Source organism: Hemitrygon akajei, chromosome 12 (genome assembly GCF_048418815.1).
Source record: "Hemitrygon akajei chromosome 12, sHemAka1.3, whole genome shotgun sequence".
NCBI lineage: Eukaryota > Metazoa > Chordata > Chondrichthyes > Myliobatiformes > Dasyatidae > Hemitrygon > Hemitrygon akajei.
Genome location: NC_133135.1, coordinates 38,810,965 through 38,837,581, shown reverse-complemented (window position 1 = coordinate 38,837,581; position 26,617 = coordinate 38,810,965). Strand labels below are relative to the sequence as shown.

Sequence of the window (26,617 nt, the reverse complement as noted above, 5' to 3'; positions counted from 1 at the left end):
GACAAACTGCTCTAAAAAACCATTTCATAGGCATTCAGCAAACTCACTTGCTTGGGATCCATTTCCAACCTGATTTTGCCAATTGACCTGCATTTGAAGTCTCCCATGACTATCATAACATCGTCCTTTTAACATGTCTTTTCAATTTCCTGTTGCAGTCTGTGGTCCACATTCCAGCTACTGTTTGGAGGACTGTATATAACTGTCATCTGGATCTTTTTACCCTTGCAGTTTCTTAACTCAACCCACAAGAATTCAACGTCTTCCAATCCTGTGTCACTTCTTTCTACTGATTTGATGCCATTCTTTACCAGCAGAAGCATGCTACTCCCTCTACTGACCTTCTTATCCTTTGGCACAACATGTAACCTTGGACATTCACCTCCCAACTACAACCATTCTTCAGCCATGATTCAGTGATGGCCACTACATCATACCTGATAATCTGTAAAAGTGCAACAAGATCATCCACCTTATTTCTTGTACATCATGCATTGAGATATAACACTGCTGCATTTGCTACCTTGTTTTGATTCTGCATCCCTAATGCACTGATACTCACCCTGCTGGCTGCAAATATGTCCTATCATCTGACAGTCTGACTGCATGCTATCTTTGCTTTTTTACCATGTATCCTATATCTGTGTCCTTTCACTCTGTTTCTCACACCCCTGCCAAATTAATTTAAACCCTCCCCAACAGCTCTAACAAACCTGCCTGTGAGAATATTGGTTCCTCTCAGGTTCAGGTGCAACCCGTCACTTTTGAACAGGTCATACCTTCCCCCTGAAGAGATCCTGGTGATCTAAGAGCCTGAAGACCTGCCCCCTACAGCAGCTTCTCGGCCACGCATTAGTTTGCCAAATCAACCTGTTGCTAACTTCACCGGCGCATGCCACAGGCAGCAATACAGAAATTACTACCTGGGAGGTCCTGCTTCTCAGCTTTATATCTAGCTCTCTAAATTCTCTTTTCAGGACCTCTTTGCTTTTCTTTCCTCTGTCATTCGTACTAATGTGTACCATGGCTGCTCTCCTTCCCTCTCCAAATTGTTGTATTGTAGATGTGATCTGAGGCATCCCTGACCCTGGCACCTGGGAGGTAACATACCATCTGGGTGTCCCATTCACATCCACAGAATCTCCTGTCTGTTCTCCTGACTATTTGAGTCCTTTAAAACTACAGCTCCCTTCTCCCTCTTTCCCTTCTGCACCACAGACCTATGCTCAGTGCCAGTAATCCAGTCTCCGTGGAGTTCCCATCGAAGGTTATCCTCCACAACAGTATCCAAAGTGGTATACTTATTTTTAAGGGGAATGACCGAGGGGGTGCTCTGTGCTAACTGCCTGTTCACATTTTCATTTCTCCTGACAGTCACCTACCTGTTCGTCTCTTCCAGCTTCATGGTGACTACTTCCCTGTAACTGATTGATTATCTCTTCACTCTCCTGTATAAGCTGAAGGTCATCCAGCTGCTGTTCCAGATCCCTAACACGATCTTCAAGGAGGTGCAGTGAGGTTTAGGTCTCAAAACCATGACACCTAGCAGGAGTCAGGTGCCAGGCCAAGAACTGGGCCTCAAAGCCGTGGTGTCACCTAGCGAGCGTTGGGGCCAGTCAACAGATGATGTTGGTGGGCTGGGAAGTCTGAATTATATACATGCATATTGTGTGTCATTGTATTTTACTGATATTCTAATCACAAAAGAGATAAAATCTGTAGATGCTTGAAAGCCCATCAATGCACACAAAATGCTAGAGGAATCAGCAGGCCAAGTAGCAGCTATGGAAAAGAGTACAGTTGACATTTCAGGCCAAGGTGCTTCAGCAGACACTTCCTGAGTTCTTCCAGCATTTTGTAGGTGTGCTGCTGATATGACTTGTATGTGCCAGGACTGGGCATTAAGCCCCGGTGTCGCGGGAGCAGCGGGACTCTTATTATGTGATTGTAATACTCTCATTAGGTGATTCTCAATATAGCAATGGTTCAAGAGAGTAATGGTTGAGGGGTAATAACTGTTCTTGTGAGTTCAGAGGCTCCTATACCACCTTCCTGATGGCAGCAGCGAGAAGAGAGCATGAACTGGATGGTGGGGGTCGCTGGTGATGGATGCTGCTTTCCTGTGACAGGGCTTTGTGTAGATGTGCTTATGGTGGGGAGGGCTTTACCCATGATGGACCAGGTCATATCCACTACTTTTTGTAGGATTTTCCATTCAAGGGCATTGTTGTTTCCGTACCAGGCAGTGATACAGTCAGTCAATTTATTGTCCACTACACATCTATGGAAGTTTGCCAAAGTTTTAGATGCATTGCCAAATCTTTGCAAACTCCTAAGGAAGTAGAGACACTGCCATGCTTTCTTGATAATTGCATTTGCATGCTGGACCCAGGACAGGTCTTCCAAATAATAAAAGTGAGGAATTTAAAGTTGTTCAGAACCTCCTCTGGACCATCTCTAATGCTAGTACATCTTTTAGATAAGGGGCCCAATACTGCTCACAATATTCCAAGTGTGGTCTGACCAATGTCTTGTAAAGCCTCAGCATTACTTCCTTGTTTTATATTTATAGTCCTCTTGAAATAAATGCTAACATTGCATTTGCCTTTCTCACCACAACTCAACCTGAAAGTTAACTGTTAGGATATCCTGCACACCTCAGATTTTTGAATTTTCTCCCTATTTAGAAAATAATTCATGCCTTTATTCTTCCTACCGAAGTACAAGACCATGCGCACTTCCCTAAACTATATTCCATCTGCCACTTTACTCATTCTCCCAACCTACCCTTCTGCAGATCCCTGCTTCCTCAACTCTACCTCCCCCTCCACCTGTCTTTGTATTGTCTGTAAACTTGGCTACAAAGTCACAAATTCCTTTATCCAAATCATTGACATATAACATAAAAAGAAGCCGTCCCAACACTGACCCCTTTGGCACACCACTAGTCACCAGTATCCAACCAACAAAGGCTCCCTTCATTCCGATTCTTTGCTTCCTGCCAGTTAATTAATTTTCTACCCATGCTAGTATCTTTCCTGTAATACCATGGGCCCAGGTCCTTGCTGAGATGAGCGTTAATTCTAGTCACAACCAATGTCTCAAAGCACTTCATCACCATAGACGTGAGTGCAACTGAACTGGTAGCAGTATCTTGGGCACTGGTATAACTGTTCTTCTGCCATTTCTTTGTCCCCCATTACTACTTCTCCAGTGACATTTTCCAGTGGTCTGATATTCACTCATCTCTCTTTTATTTTTTTTTATATAAAAATACTTATTATATCCTCTTATATTATTGGTTAACTTGCCTTCATGTTTCTTCTTTTCTCTCTTTATGGCTTTTATAGTTACCTTCTGTTGGTTTTTAAAAGCTTCCCAATCCTCTACAGTACATTCCCACTAATTTTTGCTATATTATATGCTCTCCCTTTTTACTTGAGTGCTGCCTTTGACTTCCCTTGTCAGCCTCAGTTGCTTCATCCTCCCTTTAGAATACTACTTCATCTTTGGGATGCATCTTTCCTGCTTCTACTAAATTGCTCCCAGAAACTCCAGCCATTGCTGCTCTGCTCAATGCTGTTCTCCTGTTCAAATGAATCTTGGTCAGCTTCTCTTTCATACCTCTGTAATTCCTTTTACTCCACTGTAATACTGATACATTTGATTTCAGCTTTTCCTTCTCAAAATGCAGGGTGAATTTTATCATATTATGATCATTGTCTCTTAAGGGTACCTTTACATTAAGCTTTCTAATCAATTCTGGGTCTTTACATGAATTGCTGGTTCTCATCTACATGCTATAAAAAGTCATCTCATGTGCATTCTACAAATTTTCTCTCTTGGGATCCAGCACCAACCTAATTTTCCCAATCCATCTACATATTGAAATCCCCCATGATTATTGCAACATTGCTCTTTTTGACATGCCTTTTATATTTCCCATCATAATTTGTAGCCCACAACCTGGTTACTGTTCTGAGGCCTGTATATAACTCCCTTCAGGGTCTTTTTACACTTGCATTTTCTTAACTCTATTGCAGGGATTCTACCTCTTATGATCCTATGTCATCTCTTTCTAAGGATTTGTTTTTTTACCAACAGAACCATCCCATCCTCTCTGCCTACCTGTCTATCCTTTTAATACAATGTGTATTCTTGAATATTAATCGCCCAGCTATGATCTTCTTTCAGCCATGACTCAGCGATGCCCACAACATCATACCTGCTAATCTTTAACTATGCTATTAGATAATTTTACTTTATTCCATATACTGTGTGCATTCAAATATAACACCTTCAGTCCTGTATTCAACACCCTTTTCAATTTTGGCCCCGTTACGCTTAACTCCTTCCACTGACAGCAATTTTGCCCTATCACCTGCCTGTCCTTCCTCATAATGTTACTACACAAAGCATCTAGTTTTATACCAAATGGCCCATCCTCAGCTGTATCACTCTTGTTCCCATCCCCCTGACAAATTAGTTTTAACCCTCCCTAACACCTCTAGCAAACCTACCCACATGGATCTTGGACCCTCTCGGGATCAGGTGTAATCTGTTGTTTTTGTACAGGGCATACCTTCCCCAGAAGAGATCCCAATCATGCAGAAATCTGAAATCTGCCCTCTGCACCAATTCTTCAGCCACAGATTCATCTGTCAAATATCAACTGATCTGGCCCATGCTTGCAATTAATTTTTCCTTCAAGGCTGATGCTATTCATAACTTTATTTATCCAACTAGTGGATTCTGTACTTGGAGTTTTTACTCTTGTTGGAATGTAGGTATTTTGTGTTTTTTGACATAAATGTTGATTTACTGTTGTCATATTTACTGAGGTACAGTGAAAAGTTTGTCTTGCATACTATTCAAATAGAACAACTCATTACACAGTGCATTGAGGTAATACATGGTGAACAAAAATCACCAGATCATTGGGTATATTTACAGAAGCGGTTTATGTTCTTGATTAGTAAGGGTATCAAAAGTTATGGGGAGAAGACTGGGGTTGAGGGTGGTTACAAATCAGCCAGGTGGATTAGACTTGATGGGCTGAATCCCCTAATTCTGCTCCCATGTCTTATGCTCTAAAATGTTTGCCGATGTATCTTAATTGGCCAGTTCCTTAACCTAACTTGCCAGCTTACTCTGCTTTCAAGTCCTCAAAATTGTTGTGATTGAAACTTAAAGACCTAGTTTTAAACCCATTCTTCTCTCCCTCAAACTTAATGCATCCTAAGGGTGTCTAGGGGTTTGTTAATCCAACTTTATTATATAATACCAGGTGTAGTGTGGCCTGCAGCCTGACTGGCTCCAGAATTTGTTAATCTAAGAAACTATCCTGAAAACGCTAGAAATCCTTGTATAGACTTAGAGTCATAGAGCACAGAAACAAATCCTTTGGTCCATCAAGTTTGTGCCAAACTGTTATTCTACCTAGTGCCAAAGATATGGAATTGGACAAAAGCTCTCTGTACCTCTCCCATCTATGTACTTATCCAAACTTCTCTTAAATGTTGAAGTCGAGCTCGCATCCACTACTTCCTCTGGCAGCTCATTCTATACTTAAACCACCCTCTGTGAAGAAGTTCCACTTCAAGTTTTCCTTAAATGTTTCACCTTTCATCCTTAATCTATGACTTCTAGTTCTCATCTCACCCAACCTCTGTGAAAAAAAGCCTGCTTGCATTTATGCTATCTATACCCCTCATAATTGTGTATACCTCTATCAAAACTCCCCTTATATTTGTACACTTCGGGGAATAAAGCTCCAACCTATTCAACCTTTCTCTGTAACTCAGGTCCTCAAGTCCCAGCACCATCCCTGTAAATTTTCCTTGTAGTCTTTCAATCTTACTGAAGTCTGTCCTGCAGGTAGGTGACCAGAACTCAGATTCAGTTTATTGTCATTTAGAAACCACAAATGCAATGTAGTTAAAAAATGAGACAACATTCCTCCAGAATGATATCACAAAAGCACATGACAAAACAGACTACACAAGAAAATCCACATAACATTTGGCAATCCCCAATCCAGGGTCCGGAGATGATGCTGCGTATTAATATTGTGCTACCATTTTAGCGTGTTCCCTGGAAAGGAGCTCCAATCCAACCAGACAAAACAAGACCAAAAACTAAAGCTACAAGACCTGCACAAAACCACATAGTTACAACAGTGCAGACAATAGCATAATTGATATTAAAAAGAGACCATGGCACAGTAAAAATAGTCCAAAGATGTTAAAAGACCATAAGTTCAAAAGAAACCACCACACAGTTTCCACAAGTCCTCAGGGTCTCAATTGACTCGTCACCCCATGCCAGCGGCAGAAGGGAATACCCCCGCTATGGACTTCCACGGCGCCGCCCAACTCAGCCTCGCAGACGCAGCACACAATGAAAGCGACCTGATTGCAGCAGACTCCGAGTCTGTTGAACCTCCGAGCCTCTGACCATCCGCCCCAGCACAGCTTCTCCGAGCACCATCCTCTGCCAAGCATATTAAGACACCCCCGCCAACGGCCATCGGCAACGCGACCCCAAGGACTGGGGACCTGTTCTTCCCAGCAGAGACCCGGACCTCACAGCAGCAGCAGCAACGAAGAAGGTCTTCCTGGAGATTTCCAGATGTTCCTCTATGCTCCCACGTCCGTATTTCATCCGATTATGATTGCGCACGGCACCCCGCTTCACAAGTAACAGATAATCAGCTCCGGAGTGGCCGCTGCAAGCTGCGTCGCGCCGCCATCTTGGAAAGTTTACACATTACTCCAAATTTGACATTACTTTTACTTTATAAAACTTCAACATAACATCCCAAGTCTTGTATTCAATTATGAAGCTGTTTTTAATAACCTTGCCTCTCTGTTACACCACTTTCATGGGATTATGGATTTGTATCCCTAGATCCCTGTTCTACCACTCTCTATAGCACTGTCTATGCCTATGTGATTTTTCCAGTCTCTAAATAGATTAAAATTGTCCATGATAATCACAGTGCTCTTTTAACAAGCTTCAAATGTTTACTCTTTTATACTCTGTTCAAATGTATGGTCACAGGTAAGAGGCCTGTATGCTGTTCCCACAAGTGACTTCTTACCTTTATTTTGTCTTATCTCCATCTGAATTGCTTCTGCATCCTAATTTCCAAACTTAGAGCATCCCATGTTAGTTACCATTAACTATGATGCTTTCAGTAGCATTCAATATTTGGATTCCATTCTATGACATTTTGCAGCCATATATTTATAATGATTTCAAGTCATAATTAGTTATTAAATCATACAAAGTTATTCACAATTAATCCACTTCATTTCAGATTCTATATCCATTCAATTCAGTGCAGAGCTTTTAATCTTATTCTTTTTTTCTGTATCCTTTAGCCTTATCTTCTGCTGTGACATTAGATTTGTATTCCACAACCCTTTCACAGTCTGTCATTATCAAAACTTATCTCCATATCTTCCACTCATCTCTTTGACTTGGCCATTTCCTTCATCATCTTCCCGTATACTTTAAATCTCTCTAGATTACTGATAATACCTAATACAATGTAAATGCTATGTAAATAGTTGTTAAACTGTATTGTTTAGGGAATAATGACAAAGAAAAAAGTCTGTACACAACGAGTGCTGGAGAGAGAACTTCCAGGTTTTCCTGATCCGTGGTTGGTTGAATCCGCGCATGCGGAATCTGTGGATAAGGAGGCCCGACTGTATTAGTGATTTGAGGTCCAATTTACTATATTTATCAAATTTAGTTCCACTTGGAAAATGGGTACTTGTTTTTGGATATATGAATGATTTATTGTATAACTTGAAACTATAAATTGAGGTACTTTAAAATGGGAAAATTATGTACCTTCCTAAGGTTTCATAAAAAGCAAAAATCGCGTAGATCACTAGACTGCCAACACAGATGCCTTGTGCAGGAAGGCACAGAGTCGACTGTACTTCCTTAGAAGGTTGGCGTCATTCAATGTCTGTAGTGAGATGCTGAAGATGTTCTATAGGTCAGTTGTGGAGAGCGCCCTCTTCTTTGTGGTGGCGTGTTGGGGAGGAAGCATTAAGAAGAGGGACGCCTCACGTCTTAATAAGCTGGTAAGGAAGGCGGGCTCTGTCGTGGGCAAAGTACTGGAGAGTTTAACATCGGTAGCTGAGCGAAGGGCGCTGAGTAGGCTACGGTCAATTATGGAAAACCTTGAACATCCTCTACATAGCACCATCCAGAGACAGAGAAGCAGTTTCAGCGACAGGTTACTATCGATGCAATGCTCCTCAGATAGGATGAAGAGGTCAATACTCCCCAATGCCATTAGACTTTACAATTCAACCGCCAGGACTTAAGAACTTTTTAAAAGCTATTATTAATGCTTTTTGAGATAGTGATTTAGATGCATATCATATTTTTTACTGAGTTAAGTATTGTATGTAATTAGTTTTGCTACAACAAGTGTATGGGACATTGGAAAAAAAAGTTGAATTTCCCCATGGGGATGAATAAAGTATCTATCTATCTATCTATCTATCTAGATTCTAAAAGGACAATGTGTATAAGGGCACTTTATCTAAATGCCCGTAGTATTAGAAACAAGGTTAGTGAACTTGTGACACAGATCAGTACCAAGGCATATGATTTAGTGGCCATTACAGAAACCTGGTTGCAGGGTGGAGATGACTGGGAATTAAGTATCCAAGGGTATCAGGTAATACGGAAAGGTAGGCAGGGAGGCAGAGGAGGTGGGGTGGCGCTTTTGATTAGGGATGAAATCAGGGCGATTGTGAGTGATGTATAAGATCTGTGGAGCAGAATGTTGAGTGCATCTGGGTGGAGATTAAGAATAGTAAAGGGATAAAAATCACTGGTGACTTGTCTACAGGCCACTTAATAAAACTATTGCAGTGGCAGAGGCCATTAACCAAGAAATAACTGAGGTTTGTACGAACGGAACAACAGTTGTCATGGGGGATTTTAACTTGCACATAGATTGGGTAAATCAGGTTGGTCAAGGAAGTCTTGAGGAGGACTTCATAGAATGCATCCGTGATGCTTTCTTGAGCAGCATGTTAGTGAACCTACAAGGGAAAATACTATCTTAGATCTAGTCCTGTACAATGAGACAGGTAAGATTAACTATCTTGTAGTCAAGGATCCTCTTGGAAAGAGTGATTGAATTTTGCATACAGTTAGAGGATGAAATAGATATAAAACTAGTGTATTATGCTTGAACAAGGGAGACTATAACGGGATGAGGGAGGAGTTGGCTAATGTGGATTGGGAGCACAGGCTATTTGGTAGGACAGTTGAGGAACAGTGGAATACTTTCAAAGAGATTTTTCACAGTGCTCAACAAAAGTATATTCCAGTCAAAAGTAAGGGCAGCCAGCTTTGGATAACTAGGGAAATAAAAGATAGTATCAAATTAAAAACTCATGTACAAAGTTGCAAAGAGTAGTGGGAGACCAGAAGATTGGGAAAACTTTAAAAAGCAACAGAGAACAACTAAACAAGAAATAATGAAAGGGAAGATAGAGTATGAAGGTAAATTAGCTCAAAATATAAAAACAGATAGCAAAAGTTTTTATAAATATATAAAGCGGAAGAGGGTGGCTAAAGTCAATGTAGGTCCCTTGGAAGACGAGAAGGGGAAATTGATATTGGGTGATAAGGAAATGGCTGAGGCATTGAACGACTATTTTGTGTCGGTCTTCATGGTGGGGGACGTGTCTAATATACCAAAGAAGGATGTTATGGATGAAATGGGAGGTGAGGACCTCGATAAAATCACCGTCACTAAAGAGATAGTGATGAGCAAACTCGAGGGCCTGAAGGTAGATAAATCCCCTGGTCCTGATGGGATGCATTGGCGGAGGTTATAGTAGACGCGTTGGTAATCATTTATCAAAACTCTCTAGACTCTGGGCAGGTCCTGGCAGATTGGAAGACAGCAAATGTCACACCACTTTTTAAAAAAGGATGTAAGCTAAAGACGGGCAACTATAGGCCAGTTAGCTAAACATCTGTAGTTGGGAAAATGCTTGAAGCTGTCATTAAGAAATAGTGAAACATTTATAAAGGAGTGGTTCCATTAGACAGATGCAGCATGGATTCAGAAAGGGCAGGTACTGTTTGACAAACTCATTGAAGTTCTTTGAGGACATAATGAGTGCAGTAGATAGAGGGGAACAGGTGGATGTTGTGTACTTGGATTTCCAGAAGGCGTTCAATAAAGTGCCGCACAAGAGACTTATAAATAAGATACGGATGCATGGAGTTGGAGGAAGTATATTGGCATGGATAGTGGATTGGTTAACCAATAGAAGGCAGAGAGTTGGTATAAATGGATACTTCTCCCATTGGCAGTCAGTGGTGAGTGGGGTACCGCAAGGATCAGTGCTGGGCCTGCAGCTGTTCACCATTTACATTGATGATTTGGAAGAGGGGATTGAGTGTAGCATAGCAAAATTTGCTGATGACACTAAACTGAGTGGAAAAGCAAATTGTACAGAGGAGGTGGAGAGTCTTCAGAGGGATATAGATAGGTTAAGTGAGTGGGCCAAGGTCTGGTAGATGGAATACAAAGTTGGTAAATGCAAGATCATCCACTTTGGAAGGAATAATAGAAGAGCAGATTATTATTTAAATGTTGAAAGATTGCAGCATGCTGTTGTGCAGAGGGACTTGGCAGTGCTTGTTCATGAATTGCAAAAAGTTGGCTTGCAGGTACAACAGGCTATTAAGAAGGCAAACGGAATGTTGGCCTTCATTACTAAAGGGATGAATTCAAGAACAGGGAGGTCATGCTGCAACTATACAGGGTACTGTTGAAGCCGCTCCTGGAGTACTGTATGCAGTTCTGGTCTCCACACTTGAGGAAGGATAATCTGGCTTTGGAGGCAGTGCAGAGGAGGTTCACCAGGTTGATTCCAAGGATGAAGGGGTTAACCTTTGAGGAGAGATTGAGTTGCCTGGGACTATACTCTCTGGAGTTCAGAAGAATGAGAGAGGATCTTATAGTGTTATGACCTTAGCCCCCTCCTTTGTGAGAATCGCAAGAGCCCTAGTCAAGAGAGGGAGAGACGTGCTGAATAGACACAGGAAATGGGAGAAAGAGAGGGAGACGTGCGGAAGACCACGTTCTCCCGAGAAGCAGAATAAAGTGACTCTGACTATTGTCTCATGAAGACCACGTGTAAAGCCCTAGGGCAACGTGGGCTGGGTGATGGGGGGAAGATTGCCTCACCCCCCACCCTGATTGACATCTACAACCCTGCCAGTCCAGATAAAAGGTGGGCTGCCGAGGCGGGGCCTCAGACGCACCAGAAGATAAGCGAGAATTCCTGCGACCGCGTTTTGAGAGCGACAGCCGGTGGTGGGGTTCGTGTGCGTCCTTTCCTTGCCTGGGATTGGCAACCTCACCACGGAAGAACGGCCTAGCTACAGGGGAAGCCACAGATGAGAGTCCATTCCCCAACGAGACTTCCGACTACCTCCTACAGGTTGGAAAACCTGTCGGGTAAATGTTTCATTCTCTCTCTCTCTTTCTAACAAAAGTGCACCAACGCGACACCACGACAACAGCAGCTGGTGGAACTGCAGTGACCGTAAAGACTTTTAGATATCCAGCAAACAATATATATCTACATTACCCCTAGACAACGATAGAGCTTATTTCTGATTGATTATTACTATACCTGTGCTTTAGATTGAGTTGTGACGACGTACATGATCTGAATGTTTTGTATTAACCATGCGTTTGTGCCCCTTTATAAATAAAAACATTTGAAAATAGTAGTATCAGGCTTCAGCGGACCCATCTATCTTTGCTGATAAGTCACCCGGTTACTGGGGAACGTAACAATAGGAACATACAAAATTTTGAAAGTGATAGATAAGATAGAAGTAGGAAAGTTGTTTCCATTGGTAGGTGAGACTAGAACTAGGGGGTATTGCCTCAAGATTCAGGGGAGTACATTTAGGACAGAGATGAGGAGAAACTGTTTTTCCCAGCGAGTGTTGAATCTGTGGAATTCTTTGCCCAGAGAAGCAGTTGAGGCCTCTTCACCAAATTTATTTAAGATACAGTTAGACAAGTTTTTACATAGTAGGGGAATTAAGGGTTATGGGGAAAAGGCAGGTAGATGGAGCTGAGTTTACGGATAGATCAGCCATGATCTTATTGAATGGTGGGGCAGGCTTGATGGGCCAGATGGCCTACTCCTGCTCCTATTTCTTATGTTCTTATGTTCATAAGTAAAGTTTCATCAAATGGTGGTATGCACCTTCCAAAGTTTTGTATAATGTTCCACCAAAACTGAATTATTTCTGAACATCTATATAACATTAATAAGAACTGCACAATGCATTTGAAAGGGAGAGATCCTTTTTAACAATAAAAGCACCTTGACTTCTTTTAAAGACAATATAGATTAAAAACTAGCACTTGAAAGCTTAGTTCCACATGAAAGACTTCTAATTAAACTAAGCTTTACACAAATCTGGTTTTGAAAAGAGGAAATGGAATACCTTTGTAGTTTACTAATAATAACCACCTCTAATGGTTCTGCAATCCCAAAATCCACGAACTGTGAAAACTAAGTCCAAGTACTTAGAAACATGTCAATTCTTCAATATACTCTGTAAGCATGTCTCCTTAATCTCTTGGCTGTCCCATCTTCTTATTACAAATGTATTTATAATATCCTGAATGTTTGTACCAAACAATATTGAAAGAAAATTAAATATCAGAAGGATTGCAACAGTTCAAGGAGATGGCCCAACACCATATCCTCAGGGAAAATGGGTCTTAAATAAAGAGATAAAACATACATTTAAAAATTTTCTCAGTTTTGCTAATTGTATCACTTACTACTTAATATTTTAAATCTTTTTTTGAACCTTTTTTAATCTAAAGTGATTATTTTTAATGGCAGAAGATTTAATAACGAGAATTGTATTCATTTGTTAACCAATTGGGATAGATGTTATTCTTTCTTGTGGGTCTGTAAGTTAGTGTTGTGCGGACTTTTGGGGAGTTGGAGGGGAGATCGCAAGGAAAGAGGACGTGCTGGATGCACTCTGGTCGACCACCAAGGTTGGTCCCAGGCGGCGGGTCGAGGAGGTCGGAGAAGATCGAATAGTGGACCAAAGACTTTGATAGTTGAGCTCCAATGGTTGTGCATGAATTGATTGAACTCTGATAAGTTTTGGCGCTTTTTCTTTCTTTCATATATATTGTATCGCTATTAATTACCTAGTTCTAGTAAGATTTATAAAGTGTAATTTGTAAAATGTACAGTCGGCCCTCCTTATCCGCGGGGTATTGGTTCCGAGACCCCCCGCGGATACCAAAAATCGCGGATGCTCAAGTCCCTTATTTACCTGAATCAGTGCGGTGGTCTTTAGGACCCAACAGAACCCTAGACTTTATTTAACATGTTCAGAGCAGTGGCCATTAGGACCCGGTGTAGCTCTGAATCCGCGGTGTTTCTGTTCACAAAAATAATCATGATCGCGATTGAAAATAAGGTGGAAGTAATAAAGTAATTGGAAAGAGGTGAAACGCCATCGGTCATTGGAAAAGTGTTAGGCTACAGTCGTTCAACGATCGGAACAATTTTAATGGAGCATGTGAAAGGCCCTGCCCCGATGAAAGCAATGATTATTACTAAGCAACGCAGTGGTTTAATTATCGGGTTTTGGGTTTTTGATCCTCCACATCAACCCGGCATGGTGGAGAGCGCATTCGATAGCAATTTGTCACTAGATCGAACTCAGGAACTTCCTGAGCCCGACGCTGAAACATATGTTCTTAAGTGTTTTATGTGCATAGAAAGGTAAAATATATAGTATATACAAATGCAAACGTTTGACTAACTGATGCTAAGTAATACCAGATGTACCTGTTCCAACTTACTTAGTAAGAGAATTTCCGATTTTTTTCGATCCCGATCCACGATAGCCCACGCACATTCTCCCGTATACTTTAAATCATCTCTAGATTACTTGCAATACCTAATACAATGTAAATGCTATGTAAAATATTTGTTATACTGCATTGTTTAGGGAATAATGACAAGAAAAAAAGTCTGTACATGCTCGAACAGCAAGTGCTGGAAGTGCACTTCCAGGTTTTTGCGATTCGCGGTTGGTTGAATTCGCGGATAAGGAGGGCCAACTGTACATTGTGTGCTGACTGATGATTGATGTTTGAGGCCGTATCAGGTGGCATTGCACAGCAACCGATGTAACCGTGAGACAAGGTTGGGCGGGGGACGGGGTCTCCCCTAGATGCGTACGGGCCAATATAGCTGAGCGTTACACTGATTTTCCCAATCCTCTTGCATTTTGAAGTCCCCCATTACAATTATGTCATTACCCTTATTTCATGCCTTTTCAACTCCCTTTGCAATCTCAACTCTACATCTTGGAGGCCTATATATGATTCCCGCAATGGCTCTTTTACCCTTGCAGTTTCTTAGCTCCAAACACAAAGATAACCATTCTCTGACCCTATGTCACCTCTTTCTAAAGGTGTAATTCCATCTACTACCAACAGAGCCACATCACCGTCTATACCCTCCTGCCTGTCCTTTGGATACAAAGTACGTATATCCTTTGACATTAAGCTCCCAGCTGTGGTATTCTTTCAGCCACAACTCAGTGATGCCCACAACATCATACTGACCAATATAATCGCACCACAAACTCGTCCACCTTATACCAAGTGCTATGCACATTTAAATACATCACCCTCAGTCAGTCCTGCATTCTTTGCCCTTTTGAATTTTGCTTGTGTGGTACAATTTTAATTCTTTGGCCTGATTGCATTTGTACTCTATCCTTGTCCTTCCTTACATTCATGTTACACCTATCATTTACTTGTAAACTTGCTGGCTCATCCTCAGCTCTATCATACTGTCTCCCATCCCCTTGCCATATTAGTTTAAGTACTTCCAACAGGTCTAGTAAATCTGTCTGCAAGAATATTGGTCCCCTTCAGATTCAAGTACAACCCGTCCCTTTTGTACAGGTCCCATCTGCCCCAGAAGACATCCCAATTATCCAGAAATCTGAATCCCTCCATCCGCTCCAATTCTTCAGCTACACGTTTATCTGGCACCTTATTCTATTCCAATCCTCACTGTCACATGACACAGGCAACAATCCTGAGGTTACTACTCTTGAGGTCCTGCTTCTCAGCTTTCTTCCTAACTACTTGTATTCTTTTTTCAGAACCTCCTCCCTTTTTCTTCCTATGTCATTGGTGCCAATATGTACCACGACTTCTGACTGCTCGCCATCCCTTTTCAGGATATTGTGGTTGCCTGACACCTATGAGATAAACGCCTTGGACCCTGGCACCGAGGAGGTAAACTACCACCTGTGTTTCCTTTTCGTGTGCACAGAATCGCCTGTCTGACCTCCTGACTATAGAGTCCCCTATTGCTGCTGCCATCCAGTTCAGTTCCTTCCCCTTCTGAGGGGCTAGAGGCACAGCCGCTGTTGCTTCCTCCAGGTAGGTTTACACCCCCCCCCCCACCCTCCCCAAAAATGGAGTGCTTATTGTTGAGGGGGATGGCCACAGAGATGCTCTCCACTATCTGATGTTCTCTCTTGCCTTTTCTGTCCCCTGTAGCCTTGGGGTTACTGCCTCTCTTTAGCTCCTGGCTATCACTGCTTCACTTTCCCTAACAGGCCAAAGGTCATCAATCTTCAGCTCCAGTACTCTAACACGGTATCTAAGGAGCTGTATCTCAATGCACCTGGTGCAGATGTGGCCATTGGGGTGACTGGGAGTCTCCTGGAAATCCCAAATCTCACACAGACCAGAGTGAGACCATTCTCTCCAGAGCTGAACAAGAAATAAGAAATGAACTTGCCTACCCTTCTGCCTATTCTCACTGAAGCCTTGTTGAGCCAAAGTCTTACTATTCTGAATCAAGACTACTCCTGTGATGACCGCAGTACACCTCTTTTATAGAGACTGGGTTTCTAAAAGCTCTTTGTTGGGCCTGTGTGGGAATGCTCCTGTTACGTCTGCACAGTACTCCAGTCAATGACTCCCATTGAAATACTTGCTGCTCGCACTTTACCTGCTATAATTTTACATGTTGCCATTATTAGGTTCTCACCAACTATGTGACTTTTCCTTTTTTGGGTAATGAGTTCTACCAAATAACTTGCTTCCTTTTATCTTTTTACTGTCTTTATTAACAATAGCTTTACTCTGTTTTGAGATTCCAGTAGCTGTTTAAAATAATCATCACTTTTGCATGTCATATGGCTGTGATTTGTAGTTAAGTGTCTTTTCAATTCTATAAGAGCCATTGCTGCATTTATAAGTTGTTTGCTACAGACTAGGCACAATGGAATAGGACAACTTGGATCACCAGTCCATGTAAACTAAATGAGAAAACCACAAAAAACACGAAAACTTCTCAATGCAATTCAATTCTAACCTATACAGTCTGCCTTTTGTTATACAACAGCAGCAAAGTGGCAGGCCAGCAACTTACGTCGCGGCGCATAAAAATTCCTTTAGAATGAAAATTTCTCTCCAATTTTCTGCTACACCAGCAATGTTTGTTCGCTCCTGTAAATCAGTTAGCGGTGTGTAAGGGGAAATTTCGAAAGGTAATTCGGGAGGGAGAGGCTGACGTCACAGTTGGGCGAGTCCATTCAATGATCAGAAAATGTACCATGCTCGTCATCAGCCTACCGTGCTCCCCTCCATGCAATACAGCACTTCTCATCAGCCTACTGGCCTCCCCTCTGCAATCCAGTGCTCACCAATTATCAGCCGCCACCCCTAACTCGCATCAAAAACTGAGAATGGACTCAAGCAAATAAACACTGTCCTAGTGAGAGAGGCCACCAAGAGGCTTGTGACAACTCTGGAGGAGTTGCAAACTTCGGTGGCTGAGATGGGAGAGATTGCTCATACAGCATCTGTAGCCTGAGTGCTTCACCAGTGACAGCTTTATGGGAGAATGGCAAAGAGAAAGCCACTGTTTAAAAAAAATGAGTGAAATCTTGGCTAGAGGCATGTGGGAGACTCTGAAGTCAACTGGAAGAAGGTTCTATGTCTGATAAAACCAAAATTGAGCTTTTTGGCCAATGAACGTTATGTGTTTGGTGTGAGCCAAGCAGTGCACGTCATCAACATTGATAGGATGCCAAACTGGGCTGAGAAGTGGCAGATGGAGTTCAACCCAGGTAAGTGTGAAGTGGTTCAAATATGATGGCAGGATATAGTATTAATGGTAAGACTCTTGGCAGTGTGGAGGATCAGAGGGATCTTGGGGTCCAAGTCCATAGGATGCTCAAAGCAGCTGCACAGGTTAACTCTGTGGTTAAGAAGGCGTATGGTGTATTGTCCTTCATCAATCGTGGAATTGAATTTAGGAGCCAAGAGGTAATGTTGCAGCTATATAGGACCCTGTTCAGACCCCATTTGGAGTACTGTGCTCAGTTCTGGTCGCCTCACTACAGGAAGGATGTGGAAGCCATAGAAAGGGTGCAGAGGAGATGTTGCATGGATTGGGGAGCATGCCTTATGAGAATTGGTTGAGTGAACTCGGCCTTTTCTCCTTGGAGTGACAGAGGATGAGAAGTGACCTGACAGAGGTGTATAAGATGATGAGAGGCATTGATCATGTGGATAGTCAGAGGCTTTTTCCCAGGGCTGAAATGCTTGCCACAAGAGGACACGGGTTTAAGGTGCTGGGGAGTAGACACAGAGGAGATGTCAGCGGTAAGTTTTTTACTCAGAGAGTGGTGAGTGCATGGAATGGGCTGCCGGCAACGGTGGTGGAGGCGGATACGATAGGGTCTTTTAAGAGACTTTTGGATAGGTAGATGGAGCTTAGAAAAATAGAGGGCTATGGGTAAGCCTAGTAATTTCTAAGGTAGGGACATGTTCGGCACAACTTTGTGGGCTGAAGGGCCTGTATTGTGCTGTAGGTTTTCTGTGTTTCTATTTCTATGTTACTATGTTTCTATTTTAGATACAAACCTAAGTTAATGATGGGAATGTTAGTTAGGATTCTCCCTAGTGCATCCCCAGATTTTAGTACAGACTATTTGAATACACTTGATTTTACATTCTATCTTAAAACTATTCCCCATTTTGAGCGTTTATCCTTGTGACTTTTAGTCAATTTTTCTTTTCATCTAAATTTGGCTTGGATTTTGAGTATGCAAAAATAAGCTATTTTATTTCCAGTTAAGTACTTTTGTCCCCATTTTCTTTTTCAGTTTCTTCCTTGCATTCAATATTTTGGGGTGAAAGGTGAAGAATACTTTAAAAATCTAGGGAGTCAAGCCCCATTTGTGGAGAACGAAACAGTTTGCATTACAGGTCAGTATTCTTTCATCAGTTGGAGAGTATTTTAGATGCATCAGCAGTGTTGTGGGGAAGAGTGAGGAGAGTGAACAGAACCTTGGACTAAAAGTTAGCTTTTAGGCTGGAGTACAAACTTGGAAGGACATTAATCGATGGTTAGGAAGGGCATCAGAGAAGGTAGATTAATATTAACATGGGGTAACAATAATTCTGTTTCTGTTCCCATGGATGTGGCCTGATCAGCTGAGTATTTCCAGCATTTTCTGTTTTTAAATTACTTCGGCATTATTTAGGTGTTAGCGAGGTGCTAGAGCTAGGAACTTAGAAGAGTTCTCCTAAATTGAAGGTAATAAGACTACTTTATCCAAGAAATACCAATTAGCATTCCGAGACCAGCAAGGTTGTATGAGGGATACTATCTCTCGTGTAGCTTTGACTTCCACTAAAATTGATCTGAAGTTGAAAGGAATAAATGCTGATAAATGAAGAAAGACAGGAGGTGTGGGTGGATCCTGTATTGATTGCAGGTGAAAAGGCTCAGGATTTGGAAAGGAAATTCCTGTAGCATTGAGTGAATGATGCACAGACCAGAGTCATGGAACAAATAGTTGTGGGAAAATTTAGTTGAAAGAGATTATAATCAAATGGAGTGACAGCAGAAGGAATTCAAATACTAGAGTGAGAACTTTAAACTTGAGGCAATGGATGATTGGCTGTCAGTGTGGATGAGCAAAGAAAGATGTATTAAGTAATTAAACTAATTTTGTGCTCAGCTGTAGAATACTGAAATAGCTGATTATAAAATATGGAGCTTGAGAGAGATTTGTGAGAATTAAATTTTCAGTGTAAATGGATTAACATTGAAGGAGGCAGAGATATTAGAAATGTCATCTGGATTTATTTTGAATGCTAAGAATATATCTTAGAACAGATAGTTCAACCTTGCAAAAGAATAAAATTTGTGACAAGTATATGCTCTGCCAGTGTCCATTGAAATAGGGTTAGGTTTAAAATAGTGAAATTGAAATATTTGTTAGTACTTGAATTTAGATCTAGTGTCCTGGTGACAAAATTGTAATTTTTAATGGTTGTTGATTAGTTTTTTTATTTTTCAAATGTAAGGGGGAAGTATACAGCTAATGCAGGACCTTTGACAGCTTTGCTATACAGAAAGATCTTGGAGTGTTAAGTCCCTAGCTCCCTGGAAGTGGCCACACAAGTAGATAGGATGGTAAACAAGGCATATGGCAGGCTTTCCTTCATTGGGTGGGGCACCAAGTATAAGAGGAAGGAAATCATGCTTGCTTATTTATTGTTGAGATACAGCACAGAATGGGCTCTTCCAGCCCTTCGAGCTGTGTCACCCAGCAGGTCTCAATTTAACCCTAATTTAATCACTGGGCAGTTACAGCTACATAAAACTTTGTTTAGGCTGCACTTAGACCAACGTGTGCAATTCTGCTTGCCCCATTACAGGGAGGATGTGGAAGATTTACCAGGATGCTTCCTGGATTAGCTGGCACACAGTAATGTTAATTACTCGAGGGCGTGTATTTAAAGTGACATGAGGAAGATTAAAAGAGATGCATGAGACAGATTTTTATACTGAGAGTGGTGGGTGCTTGGAATGAGCTGCCAAGGGTAGTGACTATGCAGTGAAAAGTGAATATGAATCATTTACAAGCAGAATAGATATGGTTTAAATTGACATTATGTTCAGTGCAGACATTGTGTTCTGAAAGGCCTGTTCCTGTTCTGTACTTTTTTTTTGTTCTATGTTCTCAAATTTCTTCTTGCTCTTTCTACAGGTACACAAAAATGGCTACAGGAGCAGATGTTCGTGATATCCTGGAGCTGGGTGGCGGTGATTCTGAAAACACACCAATCAGTAAAAAAGATATTATCAACTCAGATAAGGTACATCTGGCTTTGTTTAACATTTAATACTTGTACTATTGCTGTTAATTATCTATGTTATCAATTGCTGATTGTCCAATGACAGACATTCATTTTGAATACATCTTCAAAAGTGTAGATAGCAAGGAGCCAAAATACAAAATGTAAAATTGAGAGGAAGCTGCCAAGAAAATTTGCACTTTCATCTCCTTTTTTCCCATCTCCAATTGAAACAAGGTTCTGTAATGTAATCGCTGTAGATTGAAGAGTTTCTCAATATTTTTTGAGATCACTGCACTCCCAAGGGAAGCTTGTTGAAAGACAAAGGCACAATATTGCAGTGAGGAGCGTCAAGAAAAGTTGAGAGGCAAAGCTGCAGCATTATTGATACTGGTCTTTTCTGAGATTGGCTCTGTTGAAGATCCTTTGATTAGGATCATGGTATACATTCCATTGAAATGCAAATATAAAATGGAGATGAATTACTGCTGACTGTCACTTTGGAGGAGATTATATTACAGTCCCGAGTAGATGGAGTCAAATGCTCTAAAGAAAAAGTGAACTGGCTGGTCATGCTTTTTGAATCTTTATTTGGAATTATAGTGGTGAAGCTCATGTACACTATTTAAGAAGGATAGAATCCACTCTATCCTGCTCAACCACTGGGATGAGACAGCTGGGAGATAAAGATTTTCCATGTGCCGGAGAATTCTTTTACTACTACAGTTATCTTGCCTCCATTCTTGAGGTTGACTGCAATTATGCCGTTTTTCAGGTGAGCGTGATGAGACAGGATTTGTGACTGAAGTTCTTTGCCTTCAATATTTAGAACTTCGTGATGTTACAGACTGCCTCATGGTCTTTGAGGAATCCTTGATCGTTTTTGAATCAGTAAATTTCATTACCACTGTTTACTTTTGCCAAGACTCTTAAGATAGGGTTTGGGCAAACTTGAATTGTTGTGGAGGTTGAGGGGAGATCTGAGAGGTTTACAAGATTGAGAGGCGTAGATAGAGTAGACAGCCAGAATCTTTTATTCCAAGTTTGAAATGTCAAATACCAGAGGGCATGCGTTTAAGGACACTGTATCGCAGACATGTCAAACAGCTTGAACAATTCCACAATCGCGCTCTGCGATCAATCATGCAAATCTGCTGGTAAGACCGTATCTCCAACCTGACAGTCCTGGACTGAGCCAATTCCACAGGCATTGGAGCCAATTCCACAGGCATTGGAGCCAAGGTTTTGAAGGCTCAGCTCCGATGGACCGGCCGTGTGATCCGCATGGATGAGTCCAGAATGCTGCGTCAGTTGTTTTACAGAGAACTGGAGCAGGGCAACTGTGTCCAAGGTCGCCCAAGGAAGAGGTACAAGGACAACCTCAAGACAAACCTTAAGTGGGCCAAACTCCAGCCCCGCGATCTCGAACACACTGCTGCTGATCGGTGGAAGTGGCGCAATCTATGCTCCAAGGCAGCAAACAACTTCCAAGCCAACTGGCGCATGTAGCACCTCAAGGCGAGTCAAGAAAGACACAGGAAGGTGTCTGCTCCTGCCCCAACAGGCGGTGCTCCTTGCCGCATCTGTGATCGTATCTGCGCTTTGGACCTCAGCCTCAGAAGTCATATGCGTGCCCACAGACGTTGACTGCGCAACACATTCGTCTTCCTCGGACTTTGAGAGACTACTACTGACTGTGCTTAAGGTAAGAGTTATGCGGGGCAAGTTTTTAATACAGAGTGGTGGGCTCCTGAAATGAGCTGCCTGAGGTGGTAGTAGAAACAAATATGACAGATTCAAAAAGGCTCTTAGATCGGCACATCAATATGTAGAAAATAGAAGGATGTGGGCATTATGTGGCAGAAGGGATTAGTTGGACATTTGCTTAATAAAATTAGGTTTCTGTGAAGGACTTCTGTTCATATAGAACATAGAACAATTCTATCTGCCCATATAGAGCTGTTCTGCATTCTTTATGAAAAATGGTCCTTGTTTCCCATGATCTTGCCTGTTTGGCCAGAGATGATTTTGATAGCACGGAAGAACCAGTGCATGTCATGGCTGTCAGTGAGTCATTGAGCCTCCTGTGTTTTCTCCATCTATGTTAAGAATTTTAATTCCTGTTTTCAGCTGGACCTCTGCGTTTAGGTGCTAAAGTTCTTTTATTTTCCCTTGAAGACAAGTGAAGCTTTCCTTATGTTTGTGGTTAATTAGCTCTTTGATTTATTATTTACTTCAAAGCTTAGTATGTTGACCAAGTATGTTGACTTCAAGGAAGCATGTAATCAGTGGGCATTCTGGTGTCCGGGTTGGGGCTGAAAAACAATTACCATTGTGGTTTTTACAGCTTTGACATAGATCTTCTAGAATAATACTTGTAATTGAAGCTGCTATTTTGGCTATTGATGGTTATAGTAGGGCAGATGAGACAACATTCAGTTCAGCAGTCATCAGTATTTGTTAAGACCAGGATAATGCAAACATTTTTATGATCCTTCACTTGAACAATGACAAAGTCTAGCAGCTGCCAGTGTTTGAACTTGGGTTGTTACCCTGAGGTCTTGTGCTGGCCCATTTGCTAAATCAGGGTTTGCCATGATTAATTTATCATAAAGATTCCACTGGAGAAAGCCTTCCCTATTTCTTTTTGCCAGAGGGTTGCCATTGAGGCATTACGGCCTCTCAGGAGGATCAATTTGTGTGCCTTTAGGAGGAAGGTTTAGATTTTTCCCCTAAGTTCAAAGTCCTCCTTAGACTTATCCGAGCTTCTTGAGTTGGCTCATATGAACTGGTCATTGGGAGGAGGGGTGGTCTTCTTCGCCACCACGTCATTTTCCGCCTCAAAACGAGTGTGGAAGTTGTTAGCGCATCTTGGAGGGAGGCATCACCAGCACAGGCAGGTGATGTTGTCCTGTAGTTGGTGATGTCCTGAATGCCTTTCCACATGTGCCGCTTGCCACCGCTGTCCTGGAAACGGCTGTGGATTCGCTGGGCGTCTGCACGCTTCGCCTCTCTGATGCATAGTAGCTATCACTAGGACTTGATAGAGTCAAGACGTTGGTCCTGTGGCAAAGGAGACGAAGACAGTTAGAGGTCAGACAGTGTTGCATGGGTATTGACACTTGGACATTGCATCTATTTGCTCAATAATGCAGGGCTTCCCAACCTTGGGTCCATGGTTCTGTTAGTTAATGGTTGGGGTCCATGGCATAAAAAAGGTTGGGAACCCCTGCTCTAATGGGATATCAAAGTCATGTAAAATCTTGTTTTTGCAAAACTCTTGTGCATGTTTGGGTAACATCACTGAATAATTATTCACTCCCAGTTCTTAGATTATAAGTGCCATTTATCGTTCTCTTATAATTAGTCTGACTTGGGTCAGTTCATTTGACATGGATTTACAATTAAAAGTATCTTGTAGCTAACCAATGTTAAATCCACAGAGCCATCAAAAAAGTAATGAAGTATTTCTTTAATTGAAACTGTAACTCTTGATGTAATTGGAAGAATATTTAAAAATATTTCAGGGTGAAAAAATAAAATCAAAAGTACCTTTTTTTATTTGAGATGAAGAAGGAAGAGATAAGCCTTTCCATGCATAAATGTGTTTAAAATGAAAACCAACAAACTGCAGATGCTGGAACTGCAGAGACACAAGTGACTGCAGATGTTGGAAACTGGAACAAAAAAAAAGCAAAATGCTGCAGGAGATAAAACAACTTGTAGAAATGCAGATACTCAGCTGGTGAGGCAACATCTGTGGAATAGAAATAAGTGTTTGCATTTCAGGTGTTCCTGCTGAGTATTATCAGCATTTATTGGGGTTTTTTTTGTGTTGAAAAGTCAGGAGAAGAGTAGGTTAGTAGAATGGATCTTTGCCTTTGCATAAAATTGTTGAAAATGATAATTTTAAAGTCCACTATAGATACTAACATACTGAATAAAATGGGCAGCTGGAACTTTACTGCACTTGCACATGAGATAATGTGAATAATTGGTGGTTATAATTAATATTTATTTCCTACTTTGTGATTAACTTGTTTTCTGTCCAGTTTTATTTCCTTTAGCAATCCCCCAGCTGTCACTGCATCCTGTAGTGCTGAAGGTAATTTAGAACAATTTTTTTTCTGTTTAGAAAAAGTCAAAGAAATCAACAGAAACGCTCACTTTCAAGAGACCGGAGGGAATGCACAGAGAAGTTTATGCTCTCCTATATTCTGACAAAAAGTAAGTAAAAGCAAATGATCTGTAATGGTTTTATCATTGCTCACTTTTTATGGTTATTTAAAGAATGTTGAACTTTAGATTTACAGCAGCCTCCTGTGGCTGAAAAGCAATATTACAATGCAATCTTGTTCCACTGTGCTGAATTCTACTAACAGTTTACGGATCTTTTTGGTTTGGAACATAGGGAAAATCATTCCTTGAAAATTTTTATCAATGCAAGTTAGCAGATCACCATTTCATCTTAATGTAGTGGAGTAAGTTTTAGATTAGAAATAATGCATAACTGCAATTTGACAGAGACAGAAAATGAAAGGTAAAAAATCCTAATTACAGAATTGTATATGTGTTGTAGACCCTTCTTAAACATGCTTAAGAAGATCTATGTAATCAGTCCCATTTACTTTCAACAAAGCTTTATATTTATTTTTTCAAAAATCCTGAAATTATTTGATTCTTTAAAAGCACCAATATGTTGCACCACAGCATGTATGTTTGGAGTCTGCTTTGGTGAGTAAGGGAGTTGATAATGCTTCAATTATTTATTTGTTTAATTTAGTTTTACATTTAAATATTCTTAACCATGCAGTTTGCATTTGCCACTGTAAGCAAGTAATAAGAAGTGGCGTATATATAGCCTGTGGTCTTTTAGGTGATTAAATAGTGGCAGCTGGTTAACTGCAGTTATTGCAAGCTTACTTAGAACTTGGAACTGGATATACAAATTAATGGGCTTTGCTAAAACACAGAGGGCAATGTCTGAAGAGTGTGGACTTTGGTGAATTAAGGACTATAGTAAAGTAAGTGGCACAGTAATGTAGTAGGGTGGTGCAGTAGTGTGGTGGTTGGTTAGTGCATCACTTTACAGCACCAGTGATTACTTTATCGTTGCCTGTAAAAGGCTTATACATTCTCCCTGAGATGCATAGGTTTCCTCCAGGTGCTCTGGTTTCCTCCCACATTCCAAAGATGTACTTGTAGAGTTAGTGAGTTGTTGGCATTCTGTGTTCGAGTCGAAAGTGTGCAACTCTTGCCTAGCACAATCTTTGCTGATGTCAAATCAAATCGAATTAAGTTTAATTATCTTTCAACCATATGTATACCATACAGCCGAATGTAACAGCATTCCAAGATCCTGAGTGATATGTCCCACAATTAATGGTACAGTCTCTCGACATTGTACAGACACATGCAGTCCAGCCTGTCTTCCACCAATTGAACACAAAAGGGCAGCATCAATGGGAGAGATCAGCTCCAAGCCAAGTATGGCTGCCACACTGCACTGTCTCCAGCGTCTCCTCTCCTGGTAAGCAGCATGCAAGCTCACGAGGCCTTGTCCTCACTACATCCAGGCTGCATGGCTTCCATGTCATCAGTCACACCACCAGACAAGAGTAACAGACCTGTGGCAACTTATATTGTCATTGTCCAAAGAGTCTTGCAATCGCAAGTGAAGTGTCAGAGACAATCACCCACTGTTATACTGCATGCTGCTTTCGCAGACCAACTCTATTGCCTTCGAGTAGCAAGAAGCACCAGTGTCTGCAGCCAGGTCAACTCCTTCCTCGACATCCTGGTCAGCCCCTTCGACAACAGTGCAGCTACTCTGATCAACGAGCAGCTCGCTGGTGGCGTAGCCCTGCATTACCCAAAGTTCTTGGAGTAGAATTGTCTTGTGATCATAAAAAAATGCAGCTTTGGTTGGTCCCCAAGAGGCTGCTGCATGCAAGCGCCTCCATCTTAACAAAAAAGACCTGATTTGATTTGACACAAAATGATACATTTCATTAGATGTTGCACTGTACATGTGACAAAGTTCATATTTTTAAAATAATCACTGCAGTTTTATAACTAAAAGATGAAATTAATTATTCTGAGTTCTGCTTAGTGAGCTACCTTAAACAGGAACAGAAATGGTTAGTTATCTCAGACTTGTAGAGTGCACAACCTGTGCAAGACAGAAACTCCAGGCAGTTTCCCATGTCTTAGATAATCTTATTTGCTGGGCATGTTGTCAATTGGAAAAGCTCAGGTATGGGTTTTGTTCTTTGAGGAAAAGATGGCCCATCCATGAGGCAGAGTGCTTTGTAAATAGCAAAATTCAGGAGGTGGGCACCTCACAGCTCAAGAACATTGTTAAATGAGTGA

General features: G+C 41.4%; 1 protein-coding gene across 2 annotated transcripts in view; it reads left to right on the top strand.

The window, feature by feature from the left end:
- Positions 1-26,617, top strand: part of dmap1 (DNA methyltransferase 1 associated protein 1) — a 93,108-nt gene that overhangs the window by 6,696 nt on the left and 59,795 nt on the right. Inside the window, exons 2-4 of one of the 2 annotated variants that reach the window (XM_073062925.1) lie at positions 18,262-18,364; positions 20,158-20,266; positions 24,381-24,472. In XM_073062925.1, the coding sequence (XP_072919026.1) occupies positions 20,168-20,266; positions 24,381-24,472 (191 nt within the window). In that variant the 5' untranslated portion in view covers positions 18,262-18,364; positions 20,158-20,167. The remainder of the gene's footprint in view (positions 1-18,261; positions 18,365-20,157; positions 20,267-24,380; positions 24,473-26,617) is intronic. The other variant, XM_073062926.1, reaches the window with a different exon arrangement.